Raw genomic sequence first — 22,730 nt, forward strand, 5'->3', positions numbered from 1 at the left:
ACCATTCTATAGTTAGATGACATGTTCTATCTGTGTACATTGCTACCCACCAATAAAAGACATAGGCTACTTTGTAAGCTTGCAAGCTTGTTTATCTGAACCCCTGGAGAATGGATTTTGTTGGACAAACTTCGCCTTCTTTGAAATATGTCGTGTGTGTACCTGTTTGCAGTAATGCTGTGCACATTCTAATTTGTAGTTTCAAAAAATGTACAGTAGTTGCACATACCAACAAGAAAAATCCTCCAGTTACACACAGTTACTCTTGATAAAAGATGTGTTGCCATTGTCACATTTATTCCTCATCATGTTGAGTCAGTAGATCTTTTGTCTTAGATGTTTGAGTGTCAGGTAAACGAGGTTTGGCTATATATTGCTTTTTATGTTATTAGACATATTGAGATAGCGGATACTTTGTTGAGAAGTAGAACCCGCACACTGAAGTATTATTCAACTCTTTATTTCATGACAACGTTTCGATCCATGATGGATCTTCGTCAGGTCAAATTACAATTACACACACCTGTTCATTCATCCTATATACTGTATAGGCTTCACTGTCACCTGGCATGTAATGTCACCGCAAATAAATCAGACAGGTGAGACTCAACCTTATCCATTTCATTCTTTAATCTTTACCCATAGCTGTCAGACTGTGCCATACCACCTCTCATATCATCTGCGTCTCCTCTCCCCCACCTCTTTTGATTCAGTTTTTATGGAGGTTGGAGTCTGTAATAACTTTACGGAACCCTCAACGTTTCTGTGAAGACTAGCTGTCATTCAGGAGAAAGGCATCATGGCCAAAGGAAACTTCAGTTTGAATTGAAAAGACACTAGAACAAAATAAACCTGCATGTTGAAAATCTTTGAAACAATTTTAGGTATCGCTTCATTACTAATTGACTTATTGTACTATTTAATTGCTGCTACTGTTGCTATTTAAATATTGTTTAACAGTTACACACACACAAACACGCACTTCTGCCCTCATTAAATTCAGCTTCCACCTCCAGTAAAATTAATTTCAAGCATTGAAAGGTGTGTACATTTCTTTCATGCTCTTTCATGAATTATCCTCTGCCAGTTGGTAGTGCTAGTAGCTACACCTGGAAGTGCCTGCTTCCTAGATCTTCCTGTTCATGTATTATTTAGCCGTTTGGAATTCATTATTAATAACGGGCCCTTTCATCTCTCATAAACCGCCTCAAGTCTCACTCACGTGCCGCCTGAGAGGAAACAGAGGAGAGAAAAATGTCACCGGCTAACTTAAACGTGTTCTCTTCCCATTAGGAAGGAATATTCAAAGCCTTTTTGAGCTTGGAGAGGGAGAGAGAGAGACGGGGAGAGAGAGAGACGGAGGGAGAGGTACTCCACGATGAGGGAAAAGTGGAACTAATGTGCTGAAATAAATTGGTTTATTTTCAGTATATTTGCCTGTTTGTCGAACTGATGTGAAAAGAGGGAGTGTAAAGTAAACAGGATGTTCCTTCTGAAAGCAGACGCGAGAATGATGTGGAACGCTGCTGCTCACATTTCTGAAAACCTGACTGCAGCCTAATTAAAGAGATGCACAAAATGTGAACATTACGGGCCTGTTTACACCTCAGATTACACTTCACATCAGAAAACTGTAATCTCCCATTAGAAATTATAGGGAGTCGTGTGTCCAAAACCCCTGATATCCTGAAAAAACCTAAACGTAAAATCACACCGCTGTGAATCACTGTGAATGGTGAATGTCATAGTAGTCATTAGTCTCATGACTTCAGATAAAAAAAATTACTCAAGTGAAAGTAGGGCACTTAAACACTCAAAATCGCTCAAGCAATTAAAGTACAGGCTTTTTTCTCAAGAAAGTAGCAACTAAAAACGTTACTCATGTACAGTTGTTATAGCAATAAAACTTGAGAGGGCATTTTTTTTATGGCTATAATGGGTACAGTAACATTGCTGGTGCCATTGGCATCACCAAAGTAGCCATAATCACAGTAAAGAATGTTCTCTTGGGTGCTTTTATACAACAGTTCCCAACACACTTGTACATTATGCAAAGTTTTCTTCAAAGTGGCATGCACAAATAAAAATAAAAAGGGGAAACAAGAAATATCACTAACTAGCTCCCTGGATACCGCAAGAGTTGGCATAGCAACTATTAAAACATGACTAGCCATGTTTTATGGGCATTATCAGCACAGTTGGAATGTGTCTTTGACCAATCAGACTGCTCGGCTGAAACTTCTCATTGTATGAGACTAGTTATTTTCCACCTCTGATTCCGAGACCTTTAAATCTAAATGGAATGCAGAAAATATCTTTATGTGTGTTTTCATGTTGTGTGTGATGTTCACAGACGGCATGCAATATTTCTCTATTTTATTACTTATATTAGAATGCTCTGTGCGTTAAAGGTACCATGCATATTTTCTGCCTCAGTGCTGACCTCTTATCATTCAACAATGTTATTAACAAATCAACAAAGGTCAACAAATCAAAATAGACACACTGCTTGGCCCCTCCTCAAGCGGATGCCTAGTGGGAATGCCTCTCTATCTCTCTCTCTGAATTTACCAGAACATCCTACCGGTTCGTAAAAAAAATATGCAAATGCTAGCTAGTTCCCAGGCTAACAAATCGCTGCATAGTTTGTGGAGGACTGCGAGTGGGACACAACACTTGAGTGGTAGGGCCTTCAAACAACAAACAAACAAACAACAAACAAAAAAAAACAGCCTTTTCCCACTCCTGGTTTTGAATGCAGAAATCTCCGGAGCAGGTGCACCATGAGTTGTTTACTTTGTTTTAGGGATGCCGCGATCGATCAGCCAGCAATCGGAATCGGCCGATATTCAGTATAAATATGAGATCGGAGAATTCCGATAATGCTTTAATAGTCGCCGATTGCAAAAAACCGATCGATGACGCAAAACACGCAAGCCATTTCTCAGCGGAGTTGGCGTCGTTGTCACATGCTAACTCACCTCAAAACATGTCGGCGGTGTGGATGTTAATTAAAAACACAAATCTTCATGGACAACTAGTAACGACGCAGTCTGTCACGCCCGCTACTTCCCCTCGTTTAATTCTCTGCTTATTAATTATCATTAGCTTATCAATTCATCGCATGCCATGTGCGTTTGTTTACATAACGGTCTGCACTCTGCACCGCTGTCCGCGGTTCTGAACTGGATGACGGTCGAGACCCTAACAGCGGAGAGGCAACTGAAAAGTCTAATTTCTCTCTCTCTTAAAGGGTAACTTCGGTATTTTTCAACCTGGACCCTATTTTCCCAACTGCGGGTGTCTAGGTAACTAATGGGGACAACAATTTTTGAAATTGGTCCAGTATTGAGCGAGATCGCTTCAGCCGGCAGCCGCGAAATGGGCTGCAATGTAATCCGACGGGGCAAATGGGAACCGTCAATGTACGTCCACTAAAAGTTCTTGTTTTTGCCACTGACAGGCTCAGATTGTTATTATAAGTGTCTGACAACATTATGGAAAGGACGCTATACAGAAATGAAGCGCACGTCCTTACCTTATGCTTGATCCGGTCTGTGTGTAACCAAGTCTCGCGAGAGCTTAGTTGTTGCAGGAAGTGAGTGAGAGTTGGAGAGAGGAGTGCCGGGGGGAGTTTGTTGTGTTGGAGTACAGAAATCGTAGCTCAGTGTTATCTAAAATATTTTCTAAGTCATGGCTGAATATTTAGCTGATTTCGACAAGGCTTTCGACAGGCCTTTGAATTCGATGGCCGCCTGTATTTATTTGAGCCAGAGTATACGGATGAAGAGCTAAAGGCAGAACGGCTCTGGCTAAAGGTAAGGAAGTACGTTTCATTTCTGTATAGAGTCCTTTCCATAATGTTGTCAGACACTTATAATAACAATCTGAGCCTGTCGGTGGCAAAACAAGCACTTTTAGTGGACGTACATTGACGGTTCGCATTTGCCCCGTCGGATTACATTGCAGCCTGTTTCGCGGCTGCCGGCTGAAGCGATCTCGCTCAATACTGGACCAATTTCAAAAATTGTTGTCCCCATTAGTTACCTAGACACCACAAAATAGGGTCCAGGTTGAAAAATACCGAAGTTACAACACAGGCAAGTGGCAACAGTCTTGTGCTTCGGTTATCTCACTAAATCATGTTGCGCTACCTAGAACGCACATGGTTTTGTTTACATAATGATCAAGTAAATATTGAGGTAGAAAAAAAGAAAATGTGGATACTTTTTAACCAGGACTCAATTTGATGGATGAAATGTATGTAAAATGAAAACTGTTAGACCTATAATACTGCTATACCAGCTGCTATAACAAAACAAAAAAGGTATGGCCGAAAACGGGGCATCCCTACTTTGTTTCACTCACATCCATTCAGCAACTACTACTACTGATATTTACTAGTCATATTATACTTGAGGAAAGCAGAAATAGTGCACATTGCACCTTTAAGACCACCCTACAGATTCCTGATATAGTTTTAGCTTTAACCGAACATCCAATATTATTGAATAAAGTCATTGTTCATAATTCATTTCAACAAGAATAAATTGGCTAATGAGACAGTAATGCTCCGCTTATTCATACAGAGGCAAAGGCCACCCATGGCGACTGCCCTCTCAAAATCAAATCCATGGGGATTTCATAAGTAGCTAATTTGATATGCTGATCCCTTGATGTAGTCGGATGCGAAGCTCCCTCATAATTTGCCAGTGATGGGCACTATACCAGGAACATGTAGGCCTATTTGCAATGCACAATAAGCCAGCTTTGGAATGAGGTCTAGCCAGCCAAAGATTGAGGATGTGTGTGGCTCAGTCGGGCTGTCTCTCTGCGGAGCACAACTGAGCAAATCTTTATTTGCTGCTGTTTGTGTGTGTCTCTGTGTGTGTGTGTGTGTGTGTGTGTGTGTGTGTGTGTGTGTGTGTGTGAATAGACGCATCAGTGTATGTTTGTGTGTGTGATTGTGAGTGTGAGTGCAAGTGCGTGAGTGCCAACCATTGCTGACAGGCAGATCAGCTCTCTCTGATCACATCCCCCCTAATCCCTCCATCCATCTCTCCCTCCCTCCCTTCCTGTCTCTAGCTTCACATCTGGGTCTTTCTCCCACTCACGTGCGCTGACAGACGAGCTGCACGCTCAGCAGGCTTCCCCTCACAAAGTTCAACACACACACACACACATACATACATACATACATACACCACTGTACTGCTCAGCTCAGCTTTAGGTTGGGAATTGGAGGGAATGGGGAGGGGGATTCTGAGACTGCAGTAGTTATCAGAGCTTCTATCTCTTCTATCATTATCACTTTATGCATTTAAAAGAGCTGTAGATTACTTTGACTATACCAGACCAAACTTTACTGGCACTCTCCCTAATTACAGACTTAATAACAGTGGAAGCTATGGAATAGTAATCCATGAGGTGCTGATCGACTTACTTAAGACTTCAGAGCATAGTAGATTGCCGTTTCATCGATTTTATAGTGTTTGTGGGTGTGTGTGTGTCTGACAGGCACTAGTATGGAATGGCAGGTGATATTGTTCTGACAGCGGGAGTTGAATGCGTTTGGCAGCGGGGGATAGGGAAGATGAGGAGATGCAACAGAGTGAAGGAGAGCCTAATGGTCTAGTGGAGCGAGAGAGCATCAGAGAGAAACAGGGAGAGGGAGAGCGAAAGGTAGAAAAGCAGGATAAAGAGGGTAAGCACGTGAGAGAGGGAGGGAGAGCAAGAGAGCATGAGCACAGTGGAGACAAAAACAACAAGATTGAGAAGGGGAGCAGGAGCATGAGAACAATGATAAGAGAAAATGAGAGAGGGAGAGATCAGTGAGCCATTAACAGACACCTGTTCATCCTTTTTACACTAAAGACAGAGAGATTGAAAGAGATAGGGATCAGGAAAAACAGGCAGAAATCGAGGGAGGAAAATGGAGGCAGAAAATGCAGAAGGAAAAATAGAAGGGAGTAAGAAACGGGGAGAGATGAAGAAAGAGTGGCAGAAAGGGGTTGAGAAAAATGGAAAGAATAAGACAGAGAGAGACAAGAGGCAGGGATATGAGTTGAGTAGTAAATAGGTTAAATGAGAACCATCCTCTCTTGTGGATCTTGTAAACTATAGTTCTGAAGTGTAAGTCAGAGCTGAGTCATATCACAGGCTCCATTCATCACAAGTCATTACTATTAGTTTGCTAGAAAATGTTTTCCCCTGGTAAGTTTTAGGTATGTTCCATGGTCTAAATTAGCTTTCAGAGGCCTTTCTACCCAGTAAAGAAAATATATATTTTTGTGTTTGTGTATTGATCCTTGAAGGAGAAATTTCTCTTTCACTTGTCCCCCTCCACAGGGCTAATTTAAATACCAGTGTCATATAGTTATAGCCTATGTACTACTGTCTACACATAGTCTTTTTTGTTTGGATTTTAAAATACAGACTTTATGGTGTCAAACCTAGCTTGAAATAAACTGCTGTCCCGGCTTACAAAGACACCCCAAATAAGAACGCATGTGACAATAAAGTTCATAAGGTGACGTCATTTCTGCCAATGCGTGTCAGGATGGACAGTAAACAGAGCGGCACATAATCACAAAGGATGTCAGCCATTGATGAAAAGATTTGCCTACATCCTGTGGTTACAGTATGACAAGCACTCCCTCCAGCCTCGCCCATCCAATCAAAGAGCCTAAAATATTCTCTGAATGTGCGCACTGATATGAAAACACTCAACTTGGGCACACTCGAGCACAGGTTCAGCTTCAGAACGGCATGCTAGGAGCTGGAAGGGATTCAGGGGTGAATTAACAAAAACCTGGCTATCATAACATTCAGGTCACCAAAGAAACTGCAAGTGATTGCGCAGACATGACCACACATGTAGCACTGATCGCAATTAGCGACGAGACACACATAAGTAACATCTTTGGACCAAGCCACTGAAATGTGTGACAACAGCTTCCAAAGCATCCAACGCTGCCCTGTTGATGGATGGCTGTGATACCCTGCAGGCACAGGCAACTGGTGTCTGGAAGGAGCCAGATACAAGAACCTGAAGTGTTGAATAAAAATGGCAGATATTGCGTGAGATCTTTGAGTGGCAGGCGCAATCTCATCCTGGATCACATCAAGTAAGTCAATAATTGTATAAGTTCGCAACCTATAACGGGCTCAGTTAACTGAAAATTAAATTCTCCTTCAGAATTGCGCGTCTGGGTTGTTGGTGAAGCCTTCGTCTGGCTATAGTCACAGTTGCCATAGTGACTGGAAAGTGTACGCATTACATCCCTTTTAAACTTCCATTACCGCCAGCTTTGGGAAGATCTTAACAATTTCACCTTAATCGCGAGCTGCAATTAGCGATGATCTTTGTGAATTGGTCGCACCCTGTAATGAGCCTCATATGCATAGAAAGGGGTCGTTTTTGTGCTCAAATGCTTCCAAGCCAAGATCAGTCATATCGTCTTGTGTCTCAAGTCAAATACTTGAATCATTCAATCGCTGTCATCTTCAGTTGATTTGGCTATTTTACATGTACATCTTATTATTAAGACTTTAATTGATGGTAATACCAGCTGCTGAGGCAGAGAGAAGCCATGAGAGTTCTACACTTCTCTCTCCATCTCTCTATGTGTGTATGTCTCACCTTGCCTCACTTTATCACTCCCCTCACCACTTACTCATTCACTCCTTTACACACATGCACAACTGTGCTCGGAGGAGAGAAAGACAGATTCAGACAAGCAGGGGACCTATTCTGTGTGTGTGGTGTGATGAATGGTTTTGTATGCAGCTTGCAGGGTGTATTGATGGCTGGCTGTGTCAGACTAAGAGTTTCATTTGGGCCTCAGGAAATTTTCCACTGTTGGTTTTTCCACTCCAGGTGATTCATCAGGAGGGTGGTAACTGTGCGTACGTGCGTGCGTGTGTGTGTGTGTGTGTGTGTGTGTGTGTGTGTGTGGGCGCGCACCCAGGTGCATGTGCATGTCTACATCCATGTTTGCCTCTGCTTTTCTGCATTAGCATGTGTGTGTCTCTGTGGACCTATGCTTGGTGTCTGCGTGTGTCTGTGTGTGCACGTGTGCTTGTGTGTGTCTGTGTGTCTGTGTGTGTTTAAGCAGCTGTTTTAATACGAAGCTATAAGTCATACACTCAATAAGAGTTAATCCGGTCTTGGTGGAGTGTGTTGGCTCAGCAAAACTAGTCTATTGTTACCCCCCCCCCCCCCCCCACTCTCTCTCTCCCTCTCCCTCTCTCTCATCCTGACATTCATTCTTTCTTTCTTTCTCCCCCCGCTTCTCAGTACAGTCACCAACAGAAGAGTAGAGTGGTAGATTACACTGTGAAGGAATCAAGCGCCATACTATCAAAACGTACAAAGGGCGTGCTTTAGTTATTTTTCAGGCTTAAGAGTTTAGAAGTTACTTATGGTGTTGAGCTATTGCTCTGTAACTGAAGTGATTGATAAGGATATGATTTACACTTTAATATAAATAACTAATAATACATTTGTCTAGAATTGCAGCTCAAAGTACTTGACAGTCAGCAAGTTAAATTATATAACCGGGAATAAAATAAGTACACATGTAAGATAAATAGAAGTATAAAGCAGGAACAAATTTGTAAAATCAAGAGATAAGTAAAATAGTAACCAATTACAGTTAAAATTAAAGTTAAAATATTAAGATTAAAAGGCAAAAGGAACAATAAGCCAAGTTTTCCCTTGTATGCTTTTCAGGATCGAAGGCTGGTGGTGCCGGGTAGATTAGGCTAGGTAGGCTGATGTCTTGCTAAAATCTGCTTTTGTGTGTCTTGTAGGGTTGCAAAGGGATGGAAAATTTCCGGTAAATTTCCGGAAAGTTTCTGGTAAATTTCCATGGGAAGTTAAGCTGGGGAATTTTGGAAATATTCCAAATTGGAAACTTTCCATGGGAATTATGGGAATTTATGGGAATTTATGGGAATTAATGGGAATTTATGGGAATTAACTGGGAATTGAGGGTAATTTAACGGAAAGGTATCATATCCAAGCATAAATATTTGTTTTGTTATAAGCAGACATCCATCCAAAATAATACAATTAAAACAGATTTATTTGTAAGTAGAACTTTATCAAGTGTTAAATATTTTATTGAACAATCAATTCTTTCATTGAAGAACAAAAACATGAATCTTGAGTTAAATATTACTCATCCCCCCGACCCAACCCATTCAAAAATTAATAAAAATGCACAGGAATGCACAGTGCATGTAGGGGGCGTGGCCTCAACAGCCCTGCAGTAAGCAGTGTGCTATGTGCATGTGATTGAGGAATAGCATAGATATTCAACTGTACTTGCATGATATCTGGTTGTTTTAGTCAGGATTATGCTAAAATATATTTTCCCCAACTATATTTAAGTTCCCTATTAAGAGCATACCTTCAATTTCGTAAATTCCTGGTTTATTCCTGTTTATTCCCATAAATTCCCGTTAATTCCCATAAATTCCCGTTAATTCCCATAAATTCCCGTTAATTCCCATGGAAAGTTTCCAACTTTGAAAATTCCCGGAATTTTGCAACCCTAGTGTCTTGTGCTTTTCCTGGTGTCTGTCCTATATTGTACTGTCTGCCATCAGGGTAACATTGAAAGGTCGCTCTATGCTGATGAAAAACATTGTACAAGGAGAATAGAAGGGGCCCCATGATTCTGCCTTGTGGAGCTCCAAAATGTATATCAACATACTCAGATTTATGGCCATTTAAAAGTACAGAAAACTTTCTCCCACAGACATATGAGTGAAACCAGTCAATGACGGCACCAGAGAGGCTGACCCACTTTTCCACGGTGAATAAGAATTCTTTGAATGATAGTGTCAAATGTGGCATTAAGGTCTAAATAAATAAGAATTAAGACATTAACAGCATCTACAGTTGGTCTAAGGTAATTTCTCTGTTATGGTTTGCCCTGTAACTATAATTGTCCCCCACCAAATAGGGGACTATGGATCGGTCTCCGTCCGTTAGTTTGTTCGTTCGTTTGTTAGTCACACTGTAATGTTGACTTTGTGCCACTAGCGGGCGGCATTGACAATGAATGGGGACTCAGTGGTAAAGCAGGTCATACAGTTAAAGTTATCATACAATGTGGGGGACAATGAATGGGGACTCAGTGGTAAAGCAATACAGTTAAAGTTATCATAGGTAACATACTAGTCTACACACGCTACACACTTGGAGACATCAGACTGGGTTGATGTGTTGAAGTGAGAGTCAATGGAGAATTTTTGGGCAAACCTCTAACCACAAGACACTGTAGTTATTGTACAGTTGTTGGACTGTTGTACTGTTGCACTCATCACTGCACTACCACTGTGCCATCAGTGTTGACTACTTATATCATATTACCACTTACCTACTATGCAATACCATATATCACTTATCATTTAGCATTTATATTATTCATAACACTCACGCTCCTGGTGTTGTATGTTATATTGTATTAGGGCTGGGCAATATGGACAAAATCAAATATCACAATATTTTTGACCAAATACCTTGATATCGATATTGCAACAATATTGTAGGGATGACTATTGGTGCTTTCACAAAATATTTACACAATGAGATTTTTGATAAATAATCATCAGTAATGTGGATATAATGACTAAGTGGGTAAAGGCAAATAATAGAACAGCTAGAACAGTCTGGTAAGTTCAGAAAATTACATCACTTTACTGTAATGCAGCCTTTAAAACCAGGAAAAGACAACACTTATGCCATATCACAATATTACGATATCCAAAATCTAAGACGATAATCTAGTCTCATATCACGATAGCGATATAATATCGATATATTGCCCAGCCCTATATTGTATTATAAATTGAATTGTAGTGTACATTGTGTAATGTATGGATTGTATTTATTGCGTATTGTAGTTCTTATATTTTGTACTGTATTGAGTAAAAACAGTACAATTACAGTTACTACATTTCAAGATATAACTTGTAAGCCTAATTCTGAGGAGAGCAGGCAACAGAAATATATGTTCAATCTGTCCTTTCATTGTCCCATACGAAAATGCTTATACAATTTCACTCATATTTCAAGTACACTCGGCAATCACTGACTGACCCAAGGGTGGAACTACATCACTGGTGGGGGACAACATTTTTACTATTTGCTTGTTTATGTAAGATGTCATTTTCTTGAAAGTAGTGGGGTCAAGTAAGCAAGTTGATGATTTAATTCAGTTGACAATTTTACGCAGCACATCTGCATTTATTTGTTCAAAGCCATTTAGATTAGCTGAGGGGGAATCTAATGGAAGGTCCAGTGCTGTATCCTCGAACGTGCTTCCAATGCCAGGTCTTATTATAGAATTTTTTTATTAAAAAGTATAGCAAAATCTTCACAGGAGGAGGTGGTGGCCTGGTTAGAAATGTTTTGGCCAAGGTTAAGTCTGGGTTAAATAATGTATCAATAGTAGAGAACAGTATCCTAGGATTTTGCTTGTTTTCGATAATGTTAGAGAAATGAGTTTGTCTCTCCTTTCATACAGCCTGATTAAATTTTGTAATTTTGACTCTGAGGATACTGTAATGTACAGTTAATTTAGATTTTTCCATCTGCGCTCTGCCTTTCCTGCACATTCTTTTGAGTTGACAAGTATAATTGTTTTTCCATGGCACAGATGTACAGTACAACTTTTTAGCTTTTAATGGAGCAACAGTGTCAAGAGATTCTCTAAGCTTATCATTAAAAATAGCCACTGCATCATGAACTGAATGGTTGTTGACTAAGAGACACAGAACTCATCAGAGCTGAAAAATTGACAGCTGTAGAAGCATCAATATGCCGTTTCTTAACTAAACGTTCAGTAATGCTAGAGGTACAGATCTCAGGCTGGAAAAAAAACACAGAAATCATCAGAAATAGAGACATTGACAATAGATAATTGGTCAATATCAATAGCCTTAGATAATACAAGATCGAGCATGTTGCCTTTATTATACGTTGTGCCCTTTACATGCTGGACTAAATCACTAACCGATGCTAGTGATTTTACAGGCTAATATGTAGCCTTGCATTTCAAACTTTACACTGGTTTAAGGCTACTTTCTTCAGTCGTTGACATTAGTATTTAGTTGATAATTTTATATATCAATTTCAGTCATCGAATAATAGGATACTTACTCACACAGTAGAACCACAGTAGAGGTTATGAAAGCCATAAGAACTTATTATGTTCTCCCTCCTTAATATTCTTTTGTTGGGAATCATTCTATGTCAAAAGTGTCTTGGGACGACAGAAAAACAGTCAAGGAAGCCTATCAATAAACAACTCAACTCTTTGTAGATTGCTGTAGGGAACCCCTACCCCATTTATTGTGGCAGTTTGAATCACTCCTGTCTGTGGCAAATATGTAGAACCAGGTGACAGCAGAGAGCTCAGCTGATCCGGCTGCAGTTAAGATCAGCACAGTTTGACACTGCAGTCTTAAACATGTTTAGCTGGGTGTGAATAGATGTTTCCTGTAGGGTGGTGATGAGTAAAGCAGTTGTCTCCCTGGCTGAGATGGAGAAGAGAGGTTGTCTTGGAACAGATGCATATGTTCGCACATACATATAATTACAACCAGACAGTGGTCCCCATAGACAGACAGAAAGACGGAGAAACCGATGGCACACACACACACACAGTTTTTAGTCATGTAGAAATGGTGATGGAGAGATGTGATCACAGACCTTCATGTGTTTATGTCTCACTGAATTAATCACAGCACAGGCAGACTGACGGGTGATTGTGTGTGTGTGTGTGTGTGTGTGTGTGTGTGTGTGTGTGTGCATGTGAGAGAGAGTCCACTGTTTACCATTTTAGACTCCAGAGTTCATGCAGGCGTAGCCATTGTAGATTTCATATTTACTGCTAGCTGGTTGCACAACATCAAGTACATTTCAACATTTTTGTGTGTGAAAATATGTGACAAGTCAAATTTTGTTAGTGTGCTAGGAATGGTCTTGGTTTTAGAGACACAAGTTCTTAAAATACTTAAACTTTTTTGTTAAAGTAAGTCTGTTCTGTTCTATATTACAACATTTTCGAAGGAATAGATTTGAAATGGCCACAGCAGCACTAAAGCACGACAGGTACCAAGAAGTTAGTATTAAGATTAACATAAAATTTACAGACCAACAACATACAATAGTATATAAAGTCAAAATACAGTGGAAGAAACAATGTATAAAATCAAAAGACAACCAGTCACAGAGGAGAGAACAAAGTATCACTAAAATATGTACAGCGCTATAAGGTGATGACAAACCCCTCTGCAATCAAGAGGGTCTCCTATCTTATAATTACCATATTGTATGTGAAATCAGCTGAGTTTTGAACATCTCTCCCTCTGTCCTCTCTGTCTCTAGACCTCCGACTCGGCCGAGCTTTGTAATGGACAGGACTCCCAAACCGCTTCCCATACTCAGGTCCGTAGCCGCAGTGGCAGCCGCAGTAGGGCGTCCCAGTCCCACACCTCCAGAGACCCCAGCACCCGTTCCTCCTCCACCCAGCAGACGCAGACCCAGGGTTTGCCGCAGCATACACCCCACCCTCAGGCCCAGACCCAGGCCTCAGATGGAGGGGTGCCGCCTGCTCTAGCCAGCACCCTGGAGCACATCATAGGTCAGCTGGATATTCTCACTCAGGTAAGCAGATGTGGGAATCTTTCACGACAAATCGCATGCACTGTGCTTCGGCCAAGCCACACACCCAAACAGTGTCCAACTTGTTCTCATATGAAGGAGCATTTATATTTCTTCATTCGATTGTCTTGCATGCAAACATATTTTTTTCCCCTTATGTTTCTCTTTTATAACAGATGATAACTAGAAGAAAAACAGGCACCTCACTTTGTAGGTGCTAGGGAGAACTCACAGAAAAAGGAAAGATCCTGCTCCAACACAACTTTAATAGACAACGTTTCGAGCACAAAGGCTCTTCATGTTTGACCTGATAAAGAGCCTTTGTGCTATTTCCTTGTGCAGGCTCTTTCATTTTTTCTGTTTTATAACAGTCCAGTAAAAAAATGGGTCTGAATTGTTATGTAAGTACTGCCTCGTTTTCTAACAGGACAGGCCGCTTAGGATGCATCAGTTTTTACCACATTACTACATATGCTACCATAATTTTTCTTTATGTTGAAATTCTAATATTATTTTTCTCATCTTATCACCAAATCATTTACTTTTACCCAACATTTTATAACATGCACACATAAACATTCATGCAAAACACATTTGTACAATGACACTAGTGTGTATATTTTGTTGACTCAACAACTTACCTTAACTTTACCTTACCTTAGCCACCAAATGCTTAAGCCAAACCCTAAAATAAGTACTTCTCACAGGAAGGACAGAAAAACTGTGTTCATTGTGGATTATTTTCCTCATCTCTCTTTTCTTATGAGGACAAGAGAAAACACGCTCACACATAGCATACTGGCTGAGTTTGGTTCGACTGTGTGTGAGTGCTCCAGCGGCTTGGTTAAGGCCAGACACAGTTTGAAGCCAGACCAAACCAGAGCCTGCAGAATCAGGCCTAAAAATAGGTCCTTGAACAAAAACAGAAGGGAACAGCAACCAGTAAAGAACTAGAGTTCTGCTTCTTATCAATTTATGTTCTTCTTTTGTGTACCTCTTTGTGTACTTTTGTGTAGCTTCATAGATGTAGTCAGTGAAGGTGCGACTGACCTGTAGACTAACCGTTGCCTCTTGGTGCTGCAGTAATCACCGCTGCTGGCCAATCAGTGACAGGGTGAAAGGCTGTATTGTTGACAAACATGTCGGCCTTGTTGGATTTATATATATATCTGATGATAGGTAACGCTTTAGATTAGATAAACAGGAAACTACTGTAAAATTCTGGCCTACAAGAAGCCGCCAGATTCTGCATTGAAACCAGCTGGGTAATCCATTTGGCAGAGTATGTTTTACATTAATTTTGATTATAAATATATCAAGCACTGAACACTTTTTTTTATTTTTGTTAGAATTTTCTCTTGCAGTCATCACATTATTCACAAGTACTTCGAAAACGAATCAAAGTGATTGAAAAACACACTTTCATCTATAGCCATGTCATAGGACATGTCAATCAAGGATTGCATCACACCACAAGTGCCCACCCACTGCCGCTTCTTTTCTGCCACCGCAGTTCGTTCCTTTTTACTTGCCGCTGAGGTCGGAGGCAAATATATCGCAAAGGGAGGCGACACAGCTGGCTGTTGCCAAGACGCTGTTGTTTGTGGTGACAATAAAAAAAGTAAGGAGAAATGGTAGGAGGGTGGGGAGGGGAGAGGCGAGAGAAAGAAGAGCACCCAAAGGGGTGTAAGAGATGAAGAAGGAGGTGAGGAGGAAAAAGTAAAAGAGGAGAAGAAATAAGCAGCAACAGGAGAGGAGGAGAGAAGCAAGGAGATCGGAGGACAAAGAGCTGGGAGGGGGCAGAGTGCGAAGGAGGAGAGAGAGGGAGCACAGGGAGGAAAGAGTTTGAAAGAGGGAAAGAAGGGAGGTGTGTGTGTGTGTGTGTGTGTGTGTAGAAGCGGCAGGTGGGGATTTCTGGAGGTTGTGAATATACCCTTAGGAAAAGACATCATTCATACATAAGCACTGGTAGCACTGCCTCACTCACTGCCTGGTAGTAGGTCTAAATGTTTAATGGGCATGCACATACACACACAAGCACACACACACTGCTTGAATGTTTGTGTTTCTGTCAAACTGCATCTCCCTCTGTCGCTCTTGCTCTCTCGATCTCTCGATTAAGCTGCAGTTCAGCATATGGCAGCGTTTAATATTGGCCCAGGGCAGCCAGGCGGCTAGCTGAAGGTGGTGGTGGGGGGGGGGGGGGTGCCAACCTCTCCCCTTCAACCCCCCTAAACCCGGAGTCCTCGCTGCATTCCCGTTTTTTTTTTTATTCTTCAAAGCCAAATGGACTGCCTGCCTCTGGTTTTATTCTTGCGATCAGTGCTGGAAAACCAGGCTCATCTCTTCTAGAGTAAGTCAATGGACTGAGATGAGATTTGTAGGAAATCATGGTCAGGTCTCTGCAGTGTTTTCTTTGCAGATTAAATTTTGGCCAGCCCCTCACTAAATGCTTTTTCTGACCACCTACAGCAATACTTGTCATGAAAAACTTTTCATGACAAGTGGCTTTGCAGTGACTCCCAATAGTGTCACACTTACACTGGGCTGCAGAATGGTTTCCAATAGCTTTATTCTTGCCCATGAAAGTTGTTGAACTTCAGTCCTGATGCTCACATAAGACCCACCCCACTGGCAACTGGGTCCTACAGAACCCAGGGGAATCCATGCCTCTGCTAGAAGTTAGACGTGGCACCAACATCTACGTACATCATGTTGTGGAAAACACAACATTTAAAAACTCATTTAAACCACTGGAAATTTGAATAGTTTGCAACATAATGCCCAAGAAACAGTGGTTTGTGTAGAACGAAAATGGTTCCACAAAGTAAAGGCCCCCTCTCAAAGACAAACTCTGAAATACTTGCGGCGCGCTTGATTTAGTTTACAAAGCACAATGTAGCTCATGATGCACATTATTCCCAAAATACAGACTCTGCACACAAGGCATGTTAAATACAGCCCGCCATAAGTATTTTTGAGGCGGGCTCAACCCATTTTTGTTGCAGTTTACTTCCGAAACGCAGGCATACCCAGAAACAAGTCTATCAATATTTCACATTCCACGATAAGCTGTGACTAGAAAAAAAGTAACGCACATGTTCTCATTTTTGTTCAATTCTGGGTAAGACGGAGACTTACATTACTGTCGCCCAGCCTCCAGAGGTTGGGCTGACAAAGCGACATTATTTATTCCTGCACTATATTCCTGTTCTTTTGTAAGTCTTTTTCTCCTCGTATTATTTTTCACTATTACAGCTCTTTGTAACTCTAATAGTCCAAGAGGCTTAGAGGGAAGAGATGAATTATTCAACATTAGACTGAAGCTTCCAAAGCCACAGTTTGCTGTGTTAGCTGCTTTTCACTTGTCCCCCCCATCCCTACACCCCCCTCCTTTCTCTCTCTCTCTCACTCACTTATAATTCATCTCTCTTACACGTCCTCTCACACTAGGCCTATAGTATCCACACTTACTCCCTTCTTTTGTATTCTCTCTCTCTCTTAATTATGAAGTATCTCTCCTGCTGTCTCTCTGTTTCTGTCTCTTGCTCTCTCGTAATTATGAATCATCTCTCCTCTTTCTCTCTCTCTCTCTCTCTCTCTCTCTCTCTCTCTCATTTGTGAGTCTCATCCATGCTATGACATGGCAGTAGCTGATGAGTCTATAGTTTACCAGATAGCAGATTTTGTGAACCTTCTCTGATGTGACTGATTGAAAAAGAAATTGAAACAGAAACTGTTTTAACACTTGCTCTTTTAAGGAAGAAGGTTCTGCACACAAGACCTTCATCAGGGCAAAGCAGCCTTCACAATGAACTAGGTCCATATTATGATCATCAGTGCAATCAGCTGTATAGATAACACCTGTGCTGTATTGCTCTTGCTCAGATGGGAAGTGTAGTTCAGCAGATACTTAGTGTGTAGTCCTCTCTAGATGCACACAAGAAAATACATACATTAACTAGATGGAACACAAGAGGATGTATAATCCGCATCACAAGTGCGAACATCAACAAGCACAGTGTGCAAAAAAAATGACAAACAACCAGAAAATAGAAAAGGAATAATAAAAATATTACTTAAATTAATTACCTAACATATATATTTAAGGGGTAAAGGAACTGCACAGACATCAGGAAGGCCGTCATAAAGTGCAGTTCCTAAAGCCCTAGGTTATCAGATAAACTGGTGAAATCTCACAAATACTCCACATTATAACATGACACTCATGTCAAAATCAACATTTAAACCCATAGGATATAAGGAGCCTAGTGTGCGTATCCAAAAGAGTTCCCTTTGACACAGCCTTTTGTCAATGCCAACACTTGGCACTTGTCAACACTGTCGCCGGAGCAGAACGCACAACCATGTGCACAACCAACCCACTCTGTAATTCCCCGAAACTACCAGAGCACCCAGCCAGAGGACAGCCTTTGCCTGTTTAACCTGTGTGTGTGTGTGTGTGTGTGTGTGTTTGTGTGACCTAAGCATAGCCAGAATAGACATGGATAGATATGGACCAGTCCAATTAATAGATATGAAGCAGCTATAACTGTAGCTTCAAGTAACATTTGGAGAAAGTGAAAATAAAATGTTCTTTTGTATGTAAAAATAAAGTTTCACTCATGACAGTTCCTCTATAGAGATTAAACCAATTTCTATGATTCAAAGTGAAGGTTCTGGATTTTTAGACGCTAGTAAACCTCTCGCTAACCAATCGCCCTTTGAAGAATTTCAAAGTTTTCACAGAGGTGTTTCTGATTTTGAGGAATTGGAAGCAGCTTCCTATTAGTATTTTTTTCAGCAATGCTCATGGCGAATAAAACCATTTCTCTGAAAATTGCACCCAGGCCATTTCATGTATTTCTCTGAGCAGTAGTTATAGAAGGAATCGCTAATAGAACAGTGTGAAAGGATTTGAAACCAATTTCAAGAGATGTACCTCCCAACTAATGTGCTTCCGTTGCCACTGAGCCTCCACTAATGTTGCAGTCAAATGCTAATGAGACACGTTTAGCCTGTATTCAATTTGTAAAAACAAGAACAACAGCATCACAATTTTTTGAAAGTCCTAAAACGGGGCTTTTCTACCTTAGGTATTAAGACTAACGTATAGGCTAATCTAGGGATCTAATGACCAATAACTTTCCATCAGTAGCAGAGAAAGAGATGGATGTGCTATATGCTTTTATATAATTTCACATGGAAACAAATTAGTCTTTTACACTCTTATTTCTCCCCTCATGGAGTGAACTTGGTAACCTGGTCAACAGAATGCAGATCACCAGGTTTATCGTCAGGTAACATGACGCTGTATCAGGCTGTGGCTGGAAGATAGCTAATATTTTACTTTGTATTGGTTTTCTGCTTGGCATTCTTCTCAAGTTATTATGGTTTAATTCTGGGGATCCATGTGATAGGGATTGTATTGCTTATGTGATAACTCACCTTAACAAAGAAAGTGAGTACTAAATTGTACCAACCAAATTCTAGCAATGCAACCACTTTACTTTATCACTAGCACCAGTCTGTCGTTTTTTGTTCTTTGTTGTAGACACACAGTTGAATATTGGCTTACATGATAACTCACATCAATAATTCACTTTGGATTTGAATTAAAAATGAGTAATAAACTGTACCAACCAAACTCTAGCACCATAATGAGTTTACTCCATCACTAGCACCAGTCTGTCATTCTTGGTTTGGTTTGTTGTAGACGCATTGCAGTTGAAAATTGGGTTCGTTTTTGAAAAATAACTTTGGAAAATGAATAATTAACTATACCAACCATCACCAGCGCCAGTTTGTCTTTGTTTGACTTTCAGACTGTCGTAGTCCGAGTCATACCACAGCTATCCGACTTTGTAACATAGGCCAGTAATGCTCAGGGCGATGGAGAGTATAATGTGTTCTGGAGAGGAAAAAAACAGCTAGTTCTATTTTTAGGAGCATAAAGATTTGGTTTCTACTCCAGATGAAAACTATAGGCCCGTATAACGTTCCCTCTGCCTGGGGACACACACACACGCGCACGCATGCAGAGACACACACACATACACCAATAGCTAGGAGGAGGACTGGGTACCCATATCAAGTTGGCAAGATAAACAGGGTAGTATTGATCTAGAAAACAGAGACCGGGAGAGGGAGGGGAGAAAGAGGAAATACAAGCCCTTTCTCTCCCCTGCAGCATGAAATAGCAGTAGATGTTATCCGGTTTGATGACCCAGAAGAAAACACCGCTCGCCTACACATTGTGGAACACGTTTGTGTGTGCTGTGTGTGTTGCACTATATGGGGTTATCTAAGGGACATGATAACCTTTGTCAGTCCCTTCATGATTATGTGTTTGCATAATTTATATTCATGCCTGGTTGTGTGTGTGTTTGTGCCTCTGTGTGTGTGTGTCTGTGTGGCACTATGGGGTCACCTTAGGGCCACAACAGCCAATTACTAATCACTGCTGGATTGTCCTGCCTGTGTTGCAGACTGCAGCACAGGCCATGTTGTTGTTGGTGGGTTTGAATGTGGCTTACAACCTTACAACCTGGTGTATGTCGTGCCTTCTCTCCTAGCCTCTTTCTCTCTCTTTCTCTTTCTCTTTTTCTGTCTCTCTCTCTCAATTACTTGCTTTCTCACTTTTGTCTCTCTTTTACTTTCTCACCTTCTCTCTCTTGCTTTGTCTCTTGCTCTCACACGTCTCTCTGAGTGCGAGGGTCAGGGCCATGGCGCCCTGACAATATACATGTGACCACAGAATGATCATGTAAGAGAGAAGTTCTGTAGGGGGGGGATGAAATAAGAGAGCTAAGTAAGAGCTAAGGAGAGAGCGTATCATGTAGTGCAAACCGTAACACAAAATGTAAAGGATCCAGGATCCAAAGGTCTCCACGCTGTGTGTTTGACATGTCTGTCGTTCAGTGCATGATCAAAGCCTGTTTGCCCTGGACACGGTATCCTCAGGGTTCTTGCTGTATATCAGACACCCTCACTGCCTGCATGTATGAAATTCAATAAAACACACATATCGTCTTTGCCTGAGATTTAAAGGATTCCTCCACAATTGATTTTCTGCTCCCCAGACCGATCTAAAGATGGCACTGTGAGGAGAAATAGCTGGTATCATGTTTTCTGTGACGTCTGATGTAGAACACACTGACCCTTCAATGCTCTCTACTAACAGAGGTCCATTTATACACACACAGACACACACACACCCACGGACGTACACCATTATTTATAAGCCATAGAGTATTATTGTTTCCCATGAGAATGATTATTTATGCAAGATATATGTTCTTTTATGAAAAATGCAAAGGTGTACACAGTGACCTGGATTCACTTCCATCAATACAGAATGTTCTATATTTGACTGAGCTAACTTGATACCCTCAGACATTTTGGTATGAATTCTGTTACCTTCTGTTACCTGTTACCAGTTTCAGTTGTGTTTTGTGGCTCTTGTCAACAAGAGTGACCATAAGGCTCCAGGGAGCAAATCTGCAGATGTTTCATTTTCTTATTTTCCAAGAAAAAATGGTTCAGTTGATGTTAAAATGCCCTTTTCAGCACATCAGTAGGACCATCTTCATCTGGATTCTTCCCCAGTGACAAAAAATTACATTTTTAGGCTCATTTTCCCATTTTCTTAGAGAGTTATCTCCTTTGTATGGCATCTATAATTTTCCACCCCCTCCCAACCGCAGAGCTACTCAGAGCAATTTAATGAATAAAAGACAGGCAGCCTCTAATCAAGCTCTTCACCTGAAACAGCCTCTTCCATTAATGAAGTGACCCAAGAATTGATTTTTCAATTAAATGATTTCCACTTATGTGAAAGCTGACTAGTTATGAATGAAACTGGGAGTGGAGTTTGATTGTCCTAGTTATGAATGAAACTGAGAGTGGAGTTTGATTGTCCATCTGCTCGTCCGTCCATCCGTTACATCTCAGACATCACTGATTGGATTTTGACAAAACTTGGGGGAATGCCGCATCATCTTTTCAAAATTATTGGTAAATTGATAAATTATTATCCCCAGGGGTGCACTAATGCATTTCTTCATCTGTCCCATGCAATATATCAGAGACCACTGATCAGATTTTGACTTTGACTTCGGGAAATTATGCATCTCGCCACTGCTTTCTGACATTTTCAAAATTGCACCGATTGGTCCAACAGAGGCCCTACAATTACAGGTCAAGACAAGGTGACATTTGTTACTGATTGGCCCATTGGGAGACTGCATCATTTGTGGGGGAAGACATGTTTACTGTTGCCTTGCTTAATTGTTCTTTCCTTGAACTAAATTTTGTTGCTAAGCAATAATATCCAAAACTGCTTGCTAGTTGTGATTGTATTTGTCACCAGGCAACATTAGCTCACTGAATATACCGTTGGGATGCACTGGGAACTGTTGGCACTTCAGTGATTCCAGTGGCGTGACTCCTCTCAGTAGAAGACTCTGCTTCACCCAAATTACCATCAGCTTTCTAACGCTGCTTCCCAGAACTCAGTCAGTTTGCCATCATCAGAACAGAGTGAATGGCTCTATATACAGCTCTCGCTTAAAGGTCAAGTAGCATTTCTGATTTCCTTTTCCAGGAAGCATTCCTGCATTCAAGCATGTCGTGACCATAAGTATTAAATGCCTTCTGACACTCATGCCACATTTTCACATTTCTTTTTCTCTTCCTGAATGGATTCAGAAAAGAAAAGGTGCTTGTTTGAGTGCTGGTTTGTGTGACTCTCGTCTCGTCCTTTTTTTCCATTTATTATTTTTCTAAAAGAAAAAAACAAGAAGCCGGTAAAATATTGAATAACCTGAATACACCTTGAAAATTCTATGACAATTGTCTAAAGTGTTCGAACCAAATGAGCATTTAATTATTGTTGATTTTAAAAAGGTATACCTTTTCAGTCCATTTACATACTGTAGGTTATGGACACAATGCAAAACACACAAACAGACACACACAGAGCAAATGTTGTCACTGCTGGGGGTTGCTGGAAAGGAGTGTGTCGCACTGTGGCCTCACTACCCACACA

The 22,730-nt window shown here is 40.9% G+C and overlaps 1 protein-coding gene across 1 annotated transcript in view; it reads left to right on the top strand.

Moving 5' to 3' along the window:
* poc1a (POC1 centriolar protein A) overlaps positions 1-22,730 on the top strand; it is a 45,956-nt gene that overhangs the window by 21,118 nt on the left and 2,108 nt on the right. Inside the window, exon 10 of the mRNA XM_071544559.1 lies at positions 13,406-13,684. Coding sequence (XP_071400660.1) covers positions 13,406-13,684 — 279 coding nt within the window. The remainder of the gene's footprint in view (positions 1-13,405; positions 13,685-22,730) is intronic.

Source organism: Centroberyx affinis, unplaced genomic scaffold (genome assembly GCF_046629955.1).
Source record: "Centroberyx affinis isolate AG114_WGS23_722 - 3 ecotype Tasmania unplaced genomic scaffold, CSIRO-AGI_Caff_v1 ptg004599l_1, whole genome shotgun sequence".
Lineage (NCBI taxonomy): Eukaryota > Metazoa > Chordata > Actinopteri > Beryciformes > Berycidae > Centroberyx > Centroberyx affinis.